This window comes from Ambystoma mexicanum, chromosome 13 (genome assembly GCF_040938575.1).
Source record: "Ambystoma mexicanum isolate Mex_15411 chromosome 13, UKY_AmexF1_1, whole genome shotgun sequence".
In the NCBI taxonomy this organism is placed as follows: domain Eukaryota; kingdom Metazoa; phylum Chordata; class Amphibia; order Caudata; family Ambystomatidae; genus Ambystoma; species Ambystoma mexicanum.
In genome coordinates this window covers 210,387,854-210,403,806 of record NC_090938.1, presented here as the reverse complement: position 1 = coordinate 210,403,806, position 15,953 = coordinate 210,387,854, and the positions used below count along the sequence as shown (strand labels likewise).

At 46.2% G+C, this 15,953-nt stretch overlaps 1 protein-coding gene across 2 annotated transcripts in view; it reads left to right on the top strand.

The window, feature by feature from the left end:
- The window catches only part of DENND2D (DENN domain containing 2D), a 964,922-nt gene that overhangs the window by 478,174 nt on the left and 470,795 nt on the right, over window positions 1–15,953 (top strand). For both annotated transcript variants that reach the window (XM_069633670.1, XM_069633672.1), the window contains exon 7: window positions 11,095–11,243. In XM_069633670.1, coding sequence (XP_069489771.1) covers window positions 11,095–11,243 — 149 coding nt within the window. The remainder of the gene's footprint in view (window positions 1–11,094; window positions 11,244–15,953) is intronic.

Genomic DNA, 15,953 nt, shown 5'->3' with positions numbered 1-15,953 from the left:
ATAGAGGAGGAAGTTCTGGAGGAGGCAGACCTACTTGTGCTCCCATGTCCAATGGGCAATCCTGGAGGAAGAAGCAGTCAGAAGGAATACGGTCTGGAGGAAGACTGTGATGGCTTCAGAGAGCCTGACAAGACCCAAGCCCAAAAAAGTCCCAACCGCCTCATCTTGTAACAAGGTTGTTGGATTTTTTGGAAAGTGCTCCCATGCCCAAGGGAACTGAACAGTGCATAGAAAAAGGCCTTTTACCAGTGACCCAAAAGGACTGACCGTGGATCACAGTACCTGTGGCAAGAGGGTTTGCCTAGAATATCAAGAAAAAAACACATAAGGGGACCAAAGATGTGTCTTATGCTTGGCAATATACCCAGCTATTATCACACAAATTACTAGAAGTCAGTGGTTTAAATTTCTTTTTCTTTTGTAAAACTCAGTTACTTGCCCTCCAACCATACTATGGTGCCTGGCCCTAGACAGCGCTGGTGGGCCGCTTCTCCAGCATTGAATCTTTCATGGATTCACATGCTTAGAATATTCCCCGTCGTCAGACTGGGACCCCTCGGTACACATATATAGCCTTTTCCAATAGGAAAACTTCCAACACTTTTGTGTCCTATCTACGTCCTTTTAGGACCCGCCTACGCATGCTCCGTAGGCCGTCCCCGTATAAGAGGCCCGCCCCCGCGGTTCCCCTTCAGATTTCAACCGTCTCCAAAGTAGTGGGATCTCCTCGTGTTGTCCTACTGTTTTGTACTAGGTTGCGTCATTGGATTTCGAGTAATAATGTCCTCTGTGCCAGGTAAAGCGCTGTTCCGTCCATGCGCGACATGCGGCTTAAAAAAGGTTTACGAGGGGGACGGACATATGGACTGCATATATTGCCTCCACCCTCACCATTCGGCGGATACCTGCGACATATGCAAGGGGTTTTCTCAAAAAACCCTCAAAGACCGGAACCGACGCCTGGTGGCATGGCTGAATGATGGAGCGGGGGCATACCCCCCCTCGGAGGTGGGCTCCACACAGTCTGCGAAAACATAATGCCGCGCGGCCTCGTCGGAACCACCGCCGAAGAAATCTAGACCGTCGGAAAAAGAGTCGTCTGGAAGTCACTCCACTAGAGACTCCTCGGCAAAGAAATCATCCTCATCAAAAAAGCATGAGAAGGAAAGGAAACCCTCCTCTGGCGATCATCACAGATCGACCACGAGTCGAGAGTCCAGTAAAAGCGGGCACAGTGTGGAGAAGGCGGGACCGCCGAAACCACCTGCGAAGTCTTCGTCGACGGCGGTCCAGTCATCGGCCGCCTCCCTGCCACTGGCACAGGGGGCATCCACCGTCCCGTCGACAATGGCGTCGACGAGGGCCTCGTCGACGGGGTTCCTACAGGAGGCCTGGAGGCCTGAAGTCTTTGACCCGACCCCCCCGGAGCCTTTGCTTCAAGAACAGGCTATGTTGCTGTCCTCGGAGGACGAGAACGAGAGAGTTGCCGGCCCAGCAGACCTAGGGCTACGAGCGGCTGACAAGTCGTCGACGAGGGCATCCGTTACACAGGTATCTGCCCCTCTCCTCAATCCTCAATCGGTTCTGTCGTTGGATATTCTGTCCACGCTTCAGTCCTTGTTGCAGTCGTTGGACCAGCGACTACCCCAGGCAAGCCTGCCACAGTCACTCGTCGACGAGCCGGGGCCGTCCCGTCAACCGACGCACCCACGCACGCCAATCTCAACACTGGCACAGGAGGAAGGTGAGCTACCAGATTCGGAGTCTGACAGGGGAGCCATGTCGGATATCTCATTATCCCCCTCCAGGGATCCTACCTGGGAGTCGGAGGCGGAGTTGGAAAACCCCAGAAGCCCAGCTCACCCGTCCCCTCCGGACGTCATTGCGTCATTCCATTCTATGATGGAGAAGGCATGCAAAGAATTTGGTCTGTCCCAAGAAGAACAGAAAAAGGATTGTTTTTTGTTCGACCACATGGGCAAGAGAAGGAGGTCGGTGTTCTCGATACCAATACTAGACCATGTATGGAAAGAGGGGTTTCAGACAATGAGACACCCATTCTCAGAACCAGCAGTGAAAGGACGCCTAGAAAAGAAGTTTAAGGCTCCGGAGTCGACCCCCAAGTGTTTATCCTCCCAACCAACACCGGACTCGGTGGTGTCGGCGGCAGCAGCGAGGAAGGCAAAGGCACAGAAAGTGCTCTCCGTGGGAGCGACCACAGTAAAGGCCGCAAACTCTCTGGCAATTGTGGCCAGATACGATAGGGAGATGTGGCACAGACGAGCTCCGCTGCTTGGCCATCTTCCAGAAGAACAGAGAAAGGCGGCGATGCTACTGGTCCGAGAGGGTGAGGAAGCCTCAAATCACGCAATAAACATCGCGGTGGATCTCGCTGAGTCAGGCTTCAAGCAAGTCAACAATGGGGTGGTATTGCGTCGACAATCATGGCTTAAGTGCACCTACTTCAGGCCAGAAGTGCAATACAAGGTCTTAGATATGCCCTTTGAGGGAGACCTTCTTTTCGGTGAAAAGGTGGACGAGGCCCTAAAAGGGATGAAAGAAGATTCGGACACGGCACGTTCATTGGGTGCCCTCCAGAGTGGCAGAAGTTACAAGTCTTTTCGTCCCTTTAGAGGGGCTTCAGGTAATTCAAGATTCTCTTCTGGAGACAGATCCTTTGCCAGATCGGCTTACCCCTCCCAGGGATACCGACGTGCCTCACAATCGGCTAACCGTCGACGAAACTTCCAGTCTTCCAGAAAACGACCATCATACCCGTCGTCGTCGAGAGACAAGCAGAATAAAGATCAGCAGTGACATACCACACACCGTTCTGGGGGGAAGAGTTTCAGCATATGTCGACGAATGGGAAAGGATAACGACGGACCAATGGGTGCTAGACACCATAAGAAACGGACAATCTCTGCAATTCAAACACAACCCTCCGCAAATTCCACCTGCGTTCACCGCTGAGCCCCATATGAAGGTACTGCAACAAGAGGTTACACTCATGTTACCGAAGGGCGTGATAGAATTAGTTCCAACATCACAGAGAGGTCAAGGAGTCTACTCAAGATACTTTGTCGTAAAAAAGCCGAAAGGCAAATGGCGTCCCATTCTAGACTTACGCGATCTCAACAAGTCCTTAAAGAGCCTGAAATTCAAGATGCTCACTCTGCAGGAGGTGATCCGCGCAGTTCAAAAGGGAGATTTCCTGGCGTCCCTGGATTTACAGGACGCGTATTTCCATATTCCAATGTGTCGGAAACACAGGAAATTCCTACGCTTTGTAATAGGGCGAACTCACTACCAATTCACGGTTCTTCCTTTCGGGCTCAAGACCTCCCCCAGAACGTTCACAAAATGCCTGGCTCCAGTGGCTGCCTGGCTAAGGAAGCAAAGCCACCACGTATACCCATACCTCGACGACTGGCTGGTAAGGGGATCCTCCCCAGCGTCGACCAACACAAGTCTGCAAGCCACCATGCAGCTTCTACAACGGCTAGGATTCGCCATAAACTTTGAGAAATCTTCTCTGCGGCCATCAAGAACGCTGGTATTCTTGGGGGCACAGTTCGAGACTCAGCTAGGGCTGGTGAAACCTTCCCTCGACAGGACCTCAAGACTCATTCAACAAGCGGCCCGACTACGGCGAAACACCAGGATCTCAGTGAGAAAGTATGTTTCGGTCCTAGGGACCATGGCATCCTGCATCCATCTGGTGAGAAACTGTCGACTATTCATGAGGCCAGACCAAGAATTCCTCGCGGACCGATGGACACAGGCTCAGGGATCGTGGTCGGACAGGATAACCGTCGACGACGACAAGCTACGTCAGACCCTTCAGTGGTGGCAGAGTTCCCACAATCTGAACAGCGGTGTGCCCCTACAGGAGCCGGAGTTTCAGAGCACCATAGTTACGGATGCGTCCCTAACCGGATGGGGAGCGCACATGGGTGCTCTCCAAACGCAAGGTCGCTGGTCTCCAACGGAGTCACTCCTACACATAAACGTACTGGAACTCAGAGCGGTACGATGGGCTTTGAAGGCGTTCCTACCACACATCAAGAGTTCGCGAGTGCGAATACTGACCGACAATACAACAGCCATGTTTTATCTGAGGAAACGAGGAGGGACACGATCAAGGACTCTTTCCATAGAAGCCCAGAAAACATGGCATTGGGCAGCGAAGCACGGAATTTCCCTTGTGGCTCATCACCTTCCAGGAGTGAGGAACGGCCAAGCCGACTCCCTCAGCAGAAGCATGGCCCAGATACACGAGTGGGAAGTGGACACGGATCACTTGAGGAAAGTGTTCGAGAAATGGGGTCAACCCCCTCTGGATGCCTTCGCGACCAAAGACAACAAGAAATGCGAGCAATTTGCAAGCAGAGGGGTCGGTGTGGGAGGCGTTCTCCTTCCCATGGACGGACATGTTCCTCTATGCTTTCCCCCCGTTTCCCCTCATACGGAAAACAATACAGTGGATATGCAGATACAATTGCCGGGTGATTCTAGTGACACCATACTGGCCGAGGCAACCGTGGTTCTCAGACCTCCTCCATCTGTCGCTGGAACATCCCATAGCGTTTCCGAAAGTCCCGTACCTTCTATCCCGGGACAGAGGCACGGTGTGGCATCACGACCCGGACAGTCTCAACCTTACGTCCTGGCTCCTGACTTCTCGGAGTTCGGCGCCTTAGACATTTCAGAGGATTGCCAAAAATTTCTACAGGCGGCTAGAGCCCCTTCTACAAACAAATCCTACTCCTATAAGTGGCGGAGGTTCTGTGAATGGTATAAGGGGCAACAGGGCCTACAACCGTTGTCGGTGACGCCGGAACAAGTTCTACCTTACCTGCTCCTCTTAGCGGAGAGGGGATTATCCTTCACATCGATAAAGGTGCACCTGGCGGCCATCTCGAGGTTCACAAGGAAAAGGCAGTCGTCTCCTCTATTTAGCGACAGACTTGTAAAACACTTCATGAGGGGTTTATTTCGAGCTTTTCCCCCGGAAAAACGTTCCCCCCCGACTTGGAGTCTCAACACAGTGTTGGCAGGCTTAATGAAACCGCCTTTTGAGCCTATGGCCACGTCCGACATAAAATTCATTTCGTGGAAGTTGGCATTCTTGATTGCTATCACATCGGCTAGAAGAATCTCGGAACTGCAAGCGCTGGTCGTAGACCCGCCATACCTAAGATTCTTTAAGGACAAAGTAGTCCTGGCAACTAATCCTATGTTCGTCCCAAAAGTTCCGACAGTGTATCACAAACACTCGTCCATTGTTCTCCCTACTTTCTTCGCCACACCATCATCGGCAGCAGAAAAAGCTCTTCATACCCTGGACATTAAGAGGGCTCTGAAATTTTACCTACATCGTACACAGGAATTCAGGTCTACTAGACAACTGTTCGTCGCGTATGGTCCGTCGACGAGAGGAAAAGCAATCTCTAAACAAGGATTGTCTCGATGGGTCTCATCGACGATTGCGTTTTGTCACTCTAAGGCCGGAAGGCCACTGCAAGGACATCCTAGAGCCCATTCTACAAGATCGATGTCCTCCTCAACAGCTTTGTGGGCAGGAATTCCGTTGACAGACATATGCCAAGCTGCGGCATGGTCAGTGCCCCACACGTTTACCCGCCACTACTGCCTTGCTAGGCAGCATGCGGACGAGGTGCAGATGGGAAGAGCTGTCCTGCGCCATCTGTTTCAGTAAGGTAAGCTCCACGCTGTGTAGAATCTGTTGTCTACCTTTTTAATGACAGTTCATTTTATGTGGGTAAGTTTATATGAGGTAACTTATTCCTACTGTACATATGCATTGTGTAGTATGTTGAGGGTATATTACATTACATTCTCACCACCGTCTCAAGTGTTACTGCTATACAATCTATTCTAAGCATGTGAATCCATGAAAGATTCAATGCTGGAGAAGGGAATAGTTTCTTACCTGTAACTCCATTTCTCCAGCATTGATATCTTTCATGGATTCACATGCGCCCGCCAACCTCCCCGGAATGTAATGTATTTAATGGATAAAATTAACCCTTCCTACTTTGGAGGGGCCGAAATCTGAAGGGGAACCGCGGGGGCAGGCCTCTTATACGGGGACGGCCTACGGAGCATGCGTAGGTGGGTCCTAAAAGGACGTAGATAGGACACAAAAGTGTTGGAAGTTTTCCTATTGGAAAAGGCTATATATGTGTACCGAGGGGTCCCAGTCTGACGACGGGGAATATTCTAAGCATGTGAATCCATGAAAGATATCAATGCTGGAGAAATGGAGTTACAGGTAAGAAACTATTCCCTTATCTAGGATTTGGGGATAGATGAGAAGAAGCTTTCCCTAAATACTAACATCAGAAGACACCACTCTGAGTGTCTCTACCAACTCTGAACCCAAACAGTGTGCTCAGGGCCTTCCAGATGAAATATTTTACTTTATTCCCCGGTTTGGCATCTAAAAAAATGATTTAAAAATGGAGAAGCTTATTAAAGTTTGCAATCCATACTTCAGAATTCCGCATATGGTAATTCACCTGAGTGAATATGACAATCAATCTAGTAAGCTGGCAGGTAAACTATTAAACTGAGGCTACCTGAAGCGGGTAGTGAAACAAGCAAAGAAAAGAGCCAGAAACATATCCAGGGACGTAAATCTTGAGCAACACGCTAGGAAAACAGAAACAAGTGGCACAATCGCAGCAGTTTTCAGTTTTTCTCCACTAACCAAGAAAATCAAAAAAGAGGTGCTAAAATGATGGCCCATTCTGAACGTAGGACAATCACGAATAGAGTCCCCAAGATTTGCCATCAAAAGGAGACGCAACCTGCGCGACTGTTTAATCAACACGTTCAAAGAGCCTAAAGAACAGGCACCAAACACACTGAAACATGCACCCGCAGCGGGTCACACACCATGTGGAAAATGTAGTGTATGCCCGAATACACAGATCAACTGCGATAGACATCGGTGGAAATACCCTTGGGTACAAACATCTCTGACAAACAGCAACAGCAGTAATGTTATCTACCTCAAAACATGCCCTTGCAAATTAAGGTACATAATATAGGGATGACAGCGCACCCTATAAAAATCAGTTTGGGTGAGCATCAGTCCTGTTTCAGGACCAGAAAAATAACATCCCTTTGGTAGAACATTTTCTGTTGAAAAATCATGGTTGTTTGGATTTTACATGGACCATCTTGGAAAGAATTGTGGTACCAGGCAGAGGTGGGAACCTACATGCGTTACTCTACAGGAGAGATCCACTGTGGATATTCCGACTAGGAACGGACAGAGTCGGACTAAATGAACACACAAGCTGGCAAACATTAGCTACCCTTTAAGTTGAACATTTAACCCAACTTGTGGAGTGCATAATGGGCCTGAAACAGTGTGGAATAACCATAAGCATCCCTATAAATGAGCACTGTGTGCAGGAATATCCACTCCTGCACAAAGGTACTTGAGCTGTGGACAAAAAGATAGGTGTCCAACCAGTAGCATGTGTGCATACACAAGCAATATTCCTATTGATCCCAAAAAGAAGACTACCCCATCGACTTCGGGGAGCTGTGTTGGTCTTGGAACATCCTAGTTGTGTTGGTCTTGGAACATACTAAAACCAACACTTTGGATAAAAAACACTATTTTGCCTACCAACCTGCCACCGACCCACCCTCCCACCGAACCACACATCCACCCAGCCCCTCCATTTCTTGGGTCAACAAATGCTCTGACCCGAGACAGGGAAATTTTAGGACTCAAATACCCACAACCACATGGGCTGGTATACGTGCCCTAGAAATGCACCATAAGACACCTGAATTGTTTTTCAGACACGCAACCGCTGTTTAAAACACAACACATACCCACATTTAAACACCTGGAACAAAATACCAAGTACTGTAATTGTCACTCGGTATGAATATTATCATTAGTGATCTACCCAACCTTTGATGGGGAGTGTCACTCCATAATATGTATATGCAAAATGCATTTGCACTGAGTAGCTTTGGCTTGAAAGAAGACAAAGGCAACCATAAAATTGTGCCAAACTACTTATTGTATACCGTAACAGCAGCGGTACAAAACATTAATAGATGGCGGCTCGGTGTACTCATTACACAAACAGTGAGCTACAGCGCATGCGCACTCTGCGAAATGACGATTGCAGAAGTTGTGTAAACTGGCCTCTCTGCAGAGAGAGGCAGACGCGATGAAATGGCTGAGAAAAGACATTTCGGAATTGCAACTTTACATGCAAGGTAAGATGCATGACCTAGCGCTCATATTTATGAGGACTTGATCAAGAACTTGTTTGCTCCCAGCCTAAGGCACCCCAGTAGGATCCCCACGGTGTGTCTAAGCTGGGCACAACTGGGCTGTCGTCAGCCATTAAAGTGTGTTCCCACATTGCTATATATTTTAACTGATACAAATCTGAGAATTCCTCATTAAGTCCCCTATAACTTGAAGACCAACAGAATATATGTTGTGTTCCTGCAGGTCGATGTGGGTCAACTAAGCAACCCCGTATTCCAGAAGAGGCATTTTCCCACATCTGGCATGGCTGGAACTGCTACTAGGGTAAGGAGCGCCCACGCTAAGAGGGGGCTAAGAATGGAAATGCCCACATGGGATGAAATTATAAATATATTCTTCTCTCTTCCCCACCACCCTCCCCACTTCCTTATATCTTGCAGGTGCAGTGACCAGTCAGAGCTGAGACTCTTTTAGTTTTGTGCCAGTACCTGAAGGGGTGCTGAGGCCCTGAAGAAAGTGGTGTAAGAACAAAACCACAGAAACCGGTAGGCCCAGTCAGACCTCTTAGTAATAAAGGACCATCTTAAAGGTCCAGAGGTGATAGAAAGTGGAAGAAACGCCACTTGCCATCTAGAAACATCATCCCTGAATTACCATATGCAGAATTCTGAAGTATGGATTGCAAACTTGAATAAGCTTCTCCATTTTTAAATCATTTTTTAGATGCCAATCAGGGGAAAGAGAATAAAGTAAAATATTTCACCTGGAAGGCCCTGAGCACACTGTTTGGGTTCAGATTTAGTACAGACACTCAGAGTGGTGTCTTCTGATGTTATGCAACAGTTAACTGCCTGCAGTATTTAGGGCAAGCTTCTTATCATCTATCCCCTAACCCTAGATAAGCAGCCCACCAGCGCTGTCTAGGACCATGCACCACACAAGGAATTCGATAGTTTGGTTGGAGGGCAGGTAACTTTGAGTTTTACAAAAGAAAAAGAAATGTAACCACTGACCTAGAATATCAACTCCCTTATAGGAACCCTGATGTGGGAGAAATACCCATCAAAGTGTGCTGAACCCAAGGTCCGCGAGGAACCAGTTGTGAGACAACAGTTGATTCTGAGGTATAGTCTAAAAACGGAAAAGCTAAATCCAAGATTGAGGTAGGAACAGACAAGGTAGTGTAGGTGAACTCAAGCACTGAGAGGGTTTAACGTGAGCTAACCAGAATGGAACCTGTGGCCCAGGAGTGAACAGAGAAACTGAAGAGACCCCAAGAGATCTGGGGCAAACTAGGTTGGTTAAATAGCATTCCAGGAGGACTGTCCAATCTTAATTGGAAGGTAGAGAGCGATAGTGCTTAGGCTTCTTGAGACCAAAGGAATCACAACAGCTTCCCAAGAGGCTGGTTAAAGCTGAGAGGCATCCAATCCGAATACACAAGGATCAGGAGATCTAGATCAAGGGGTGCATTATTGCACAAGACAAGGAAAGCAGAGCAGCGCAAAAGGACCAACCACAGTATGATTACCTACTCCAGAGCCAAGCTTGAATATACTTTATTATGTGCTTTGCACTAGGGCGGACGTCTGAGGTGTAGGGTTTGGACATTTGAATTGGGCCATTTATTGGAACTTTCTGTTGTATAGATTAGGGTAGCTGCAACACAGAGGACTGCTTAGGAATGGGTTGGCACTGCAAGTTGACTATCCTTTTGGAAAGACTTTGTGTTGTAGCATAGGGTTTCATGGAAGAGATTAGCCAGTATTGTTTTTGTTCTCTGGCGGTGCGGGGGCTGGAGGTACCTGATTATATCAGGTGCCCCACTTTGTACTATCAACAACTATCTACTATTTTTCAATGTACATCTTGTTAGCTGGAGTTTGTATCTTGTGGCTGCAATTGAGGAATCATGAAATAGACCTACCCGATTGAGTCGGCCACTGGAGCTATCACAGCTGCATTGTGGTGCGAACAGGAAAGTCTTGGAGTCCTGCATCAGTAGTGGAACATGAGTGAGACTGACCTACTTTGGTCGAGCCTTCATGGCACGCATATATGTGGGAGTCGTTCTGGCCAAACACTGGTTCCTTACTTGCTGTGCCTGGTGAGTCAAGAGGCACCACACGGACGATGCTGAATAAGGCAGACGCATATTTAGAGATGCTCGATGGGATGTGATTTCGCATTTCATATTAGATAGTAATGTTTACTACCATACGGGAAAATTCTGCAGCCACATCATATTTTCAGTGTTATTTGCTGCATCTCATATAAAATCAGGAATCAAAAATTATGCCCACATCACTCCTTTCCTGCAAAGACACGCTGCCTTCCCTCAGACGCCATGCCGAAATGTAAACTTGTTACATCCTATAAAGCATCCTGTTTTTAATGCATTCAGGACACGAAATAAAACATCTCGGCTGTCTTCACTATAAGAAGCAACTGCGCATTTCTATTTCAAACTCACATTTGTGTAAATGAAAGAAAACGCAATTAATCGATGGTGATAGTCCTATTTCTATGCTTCTTCCTGCTCAATGTATTGACTAACATTTCGGTCCTAAAGTTTAGGAAACAATGTTTTACTTTTATTTTTTATTTTAACTGCTCTTCTGATATCTTCTCAGTTTACTTTTTTGCTGTTTTATACAGTTGTGCATTTTGTAATTATTTTTAACGGTTTTAAATAATTCTGTACAAGGTGCAGCTATTTCTTGCTTAAAGATCGTTAGAAAATGTAAACAGATAAACGTTGCATCTGGATGAAGCAGCAAGTTCTGCATTTAAGATTTTTTTCCCCCCTTTCTTGGCAGTACATAGAGCTGACGCGGCCACTAGATTCCAGGCTAGAACATGTGGATTTCCGGACACTCATGCAGCACGTCACTTCTGAAACCATCCTTTGTATATTTGCGTCTGCAGTTCTGGAAAGGCGAATCATTTTTCTTGCAGAGGAACTCAGGTAAGCATCATGGAATCTGGAAATTGGGCATTATTTCCTTCCATCAAATTATTGCTGTCTCTCTCTGCGCACCTAAATTGTATCCTAAAATGATCCCGATATCTGCAGTTACCTTATTTGAAATTCTGAACAGATATCTTCCACAGCATTGCTCTCTCCTACTTCCACCTGCAGAGATTGTTGCCAGTATATGGTAAACCAGCATATTCTTCTGAAAACCAGAGGCGTTTCTAGGGGGCGGCTAAGAGGGCTATAGCCCCTGGTCTTTTGGTTGTAGCCCCGTATAGAATCTCAGGAGCTACAACCAAAAGGTTAGCTAGCCCCCAGTCCTGACAGTTCTGACAGTAGTGTAGCCCCGGGTCTTTTCCAGAGCTAGCAACACCCCTGCTCAAAACATAAAGCAAAGACCAAAGTCGGGCCCAGTACACTGCATGCCACGTTACTGATCAAAACTGATGTGCAAGTTTGCATTGCCATCCCAGTGCACTGTCCTTTTTAACTCATTTAGTGCCCTTGGGACGTATACAGGAAAATACTACAGTATCAACCGTGATTGAAAAAGTATTTGCCACGCGTTCTTCTGAGCATTGGTACTCCTGAGAATCCAGCTATGTTTTACACAAAAGGCCCTGTCAAACTTCCATCAGACAAAGAAATGTGTGCCTTACCTTTGCCTTCCCCCAAGATTGTTCTAGATTTAAAATGTGCCTTGCAAATGTTCTACCTTTACAGGACAGATTCTCCGAAATTAGTACCCAGTGGGAGCAAGTCAGCCAATCGGCTCCTTTGATCAAAGGGCGTGAATGCATAGTCGGTGCTCGCTTTCAGATGAAGCTGCTGGGTCCCACACACTATGGACACTATTCTCCTTCCCTGGCCCTTCTCCTCGATGCCCACCACCTCGGTCACCTCTCCTACTTCCCGTGCCTACATCTCAAACCCATCCCCTTCTCCTCCACTTACCTTCTCCATCGCAGCCGGCCTCTGCGTTCTTGCCCAGCCAGCATAAACAGCATTAATGCCTGTTGTATCTGTGGAACCATGTTGAATTCGGAAAACCTTTGCTTTTGATGAAGGGGCGCTCAAATGCAGGCGCCCTTTCATCAAAAAGATTTTGTTTTATTTGAGGGACTATCTAATCTGCTAATAGTGTTAACACCCACTTGTGTTGCCATGCTCGGGCACTAAAGGTGCACAGTGCTCTTGCTTAGCTCAGGCCTAGTCTTGTTCAGGCTGGCAGCAGCATGTGGCGAAACCCTGATATTACGTTGTTTAGCGTCAGGAATGAAGACTCCTGTGTACAATTTCAAAGAAAGTACTCCGATTAAGTAATGTCAATCGTTGGGCCTGGGAACACGTTTCACAACTCCAATGAAATCATCTAGTGCCTCTAGTGGACAGTTGAGAGATTTTACCCTTGTCTGAAATGAGATGAACAAGAGTATAAAAAAGAAAATCACAAGACCGAAGGAATGACTGTTGGTCTGCTGTTAGGTTGAGATCAGAGGGGTTGGAGGTTAGTTTCCTGTGGACTGGTACATTGGGTGTAACTTCTGAACAGAGACTACTGTAGGCAGGTTTCAGGGGTCTATCAGTTTATTAATTAGTTTACAGTTCATTTTGTGAGTATCAAAAGGATGTGGAAGATAAAAAGGACTATTTTTTTTTTCCATTTCGTGGACAATATGTTATCAAAAACAATTTCTATCCACATGTGGATTGTACAACAAAATCTGTCTTTTTAATGGTGAAGGAAAGCTTGTAGACTGGAATTGTTCCTTTTTGAAACTGAGGAATATATGTAGCTTGGGTTTAATCACACCACGCACCTTATTGGGAGACTGGTATAGGTGGGCACACACAGTGCTCCAGATAAGATTTTGAAGTGGGAGTAATTTACTCTCTATTTTTGAAAGTTGGGAGTAAAAAAAAATGTTGAGTAAAAAACACGAGTTCCGTTCCCATTGGGAGTATTTTAGAAATGAGTAAAAATATATTCAACTGTAAAACAGAAATATGTTTGTGAGAAATACTTCTTTGCACCAAGTTATTCATGCACATTAAAATATACATTTGACCTCTTCCATATTTCTAGTCGTTTCTTCATGTTGTACTACATGAACTACTGGTCCAAACACATCCATGTTTCGAGAAGGAGGCCCCAACCCCCTCAAAAGAAAAAGGAAAAAAACATGCACCTGTCACACTGTCAAAGGCCAGGTATCTTAAATTCACTTCCAACTTTAGCTTTGAGAAACTGGAGTTCTTGGACATTACCATTACAGTGGACCCTGACAAGAAGTCCATTTTTTTGAAACCATACAGTAAGCCTACAGAAAGAAATTCCTTGTTACATTACACCTGCTCTCACCCCAAACATGTAAGGGGCAACCTCCCACTAGGACAATTTCTAAGGCTCAAACGGAACAGTTCGAGGAAAACCGACTTCTACAAAGAAGCACTTAAAATGGAATCCAGGCTTCTCTGGAGGGGCTACCCGAAAGACACAGTAAGAAGACACAGTAAGAAGGTGCTACACGCCAACAACAACCGCAAATCTTTGTTAGAATATAAAGAACACTCGGAAGCCAAAACCGACCAGAAGTTGGTCTTTGTGAACACCTTCAGTAATATGTCTAATGACATTAAGAAAATTGTCCTAAGAAATTGGCAATTTCTTGAAAAAGGAGACTTACCTGTCCATAGACCTGTAGTGGCGTTTAAACGCAGCAAAAACGTGAAAGAACAGGTGACAAGGAATGACGTTACGATGAAACCCCAACAACAAATTAGTTTAACACAACAATGGGCCTTTCCACGAATTGGAGGACATCACCCTTGTGGACAATGTGTATACTGCAAATATACCTCTAAAAGTACTGAAGTCAACATAGGACTATGATCGCTTTGGAAACAAAAGCTCCACACCAATTGCAATTCGGCCTTGGTAATATATGCAATATGGTTTCCATGCAAAAAAGTGTACATCGGGAAGACAGATCGGAAGATCAAGTTGCTTATGGGTGAACACAAGAGTTGCCTCAAAAATCATACAAGGAATGCACCAATGGTTGATCATTGGGTGGAACAACATCATCTGCCGGACGATTTTAAATGGACAGTGATCTATAAACTGGTACCTAGTATGGACACTAATAAAGACAAGACCATTCTCTTGAAAAAGAGCTACACATTTTTCTCACAAACAGTTCAATTAGTGGCCTAAATGAAAAAAATGGATTGGAATGTATAAATGAGACCATTTTTTTTCACCTAGACCCCATATTTACGTTCCTGACTATGGACATGTAAAAGGGTACATACGTAGACGTCCAAAATACCTGCTGTACAGATCAATCGGGGCGTGCCAACATCATGAACAATCCTGCGCTGTCTATAGATTCTGCCGAACAGGGACCTAAGACATTACGTGAAACGGACTTCACCACAACCAAAAGATTCAGTCAAATGGGCACTGCCCAACCAAGTAACATAATCAGGGCCAAATGGTCATCAACCAATCAAATACTCCGCACAGCGCTGGAAAACGTACTAATGCACGTAGCAGGGTCATGTGATTATGCCCCGAGACCAATGGAGGAGCGCGAGCAGTAGCCGAAGAACGGGAGAAGAGCGAGTATCTTGGTAAACCAACTAAATGGGATGTCACACTCTAATACAGATGGTTCCAATTGGTTCCTTATGTTTTTCCACTTTTCTCTCCCTTTCTCGTTACCATGCGGATATGCAGCCACGACTGTGATAGACTGTGGATTCCGACGCTACCATACTAGATCGACCGCCAAGTACTAAGCCGGATTGTTTGGGTTCATTTCATGTCCCCAATCTGATGCTCCTTACTTTATGTCACTAAGAGGACGGTCCGAAATAAGTAAGTCTGAACATGGCAGCCTTTAAACAAAAAGGCACGTTTGAATCTACAGATGTACGCGTTTTTCTTATTCACCATTTCTTCTTCCCTTTCTCTCTACCCCATAGGGTGTTTCACCCGTAACATCGGACGTATCCATTTAGTAGACTATTTCTGCGTACACGAAATAGATGCATCAGACGTTCCTCTAATGCCCACCGCACACACTGCAGAAGGTGCATCATTGTACTTATAGGCTCCATTTTTGTGGACTACACGCAATCGACACGTGCCAGCTATGGCCCTAGACCATATAAAGTGGTAAGCATTCCACCTAGTAGAAAGGACACCTAATGACATGCCATATTTTTGACCTGACTAACATGTAACTATTTCCACTTTCTCAGAACATTCGACTGGATTCATCGCCTGAACAAGTATTGTCCACTTTTATGGGCATAAGTGTTCTCCATTGTTCAGGCAGCTCCTCTCCAGCCCTACAGTCGAGGCGTGCAGGGTTCAAAGATTGACGACACTCAGTTTTCATCCTGTGCAAACTTGCAAGGAAAAGAGTGGTGAGTCATCCAGCAACATACGGAAAACTGTTCAACACTATAGGTGGCACTTCCTTTCCAACACCAGTTTTGTCTAAATTTGAGACTTACTAAAGACCTAGGGAGCACGTGAATTTCCATGTGTTTAGCTGTCTGATATCACCATGGTTGGTCTTTTTTACTTTCTCCTGTTGTCACTTAACCTATAAGTGGTGTTACTATCATTTATCGATGGGGCACCACTAAACTAACCAGAATTGTGTATCCAGTTAAGTTGTAACTGTT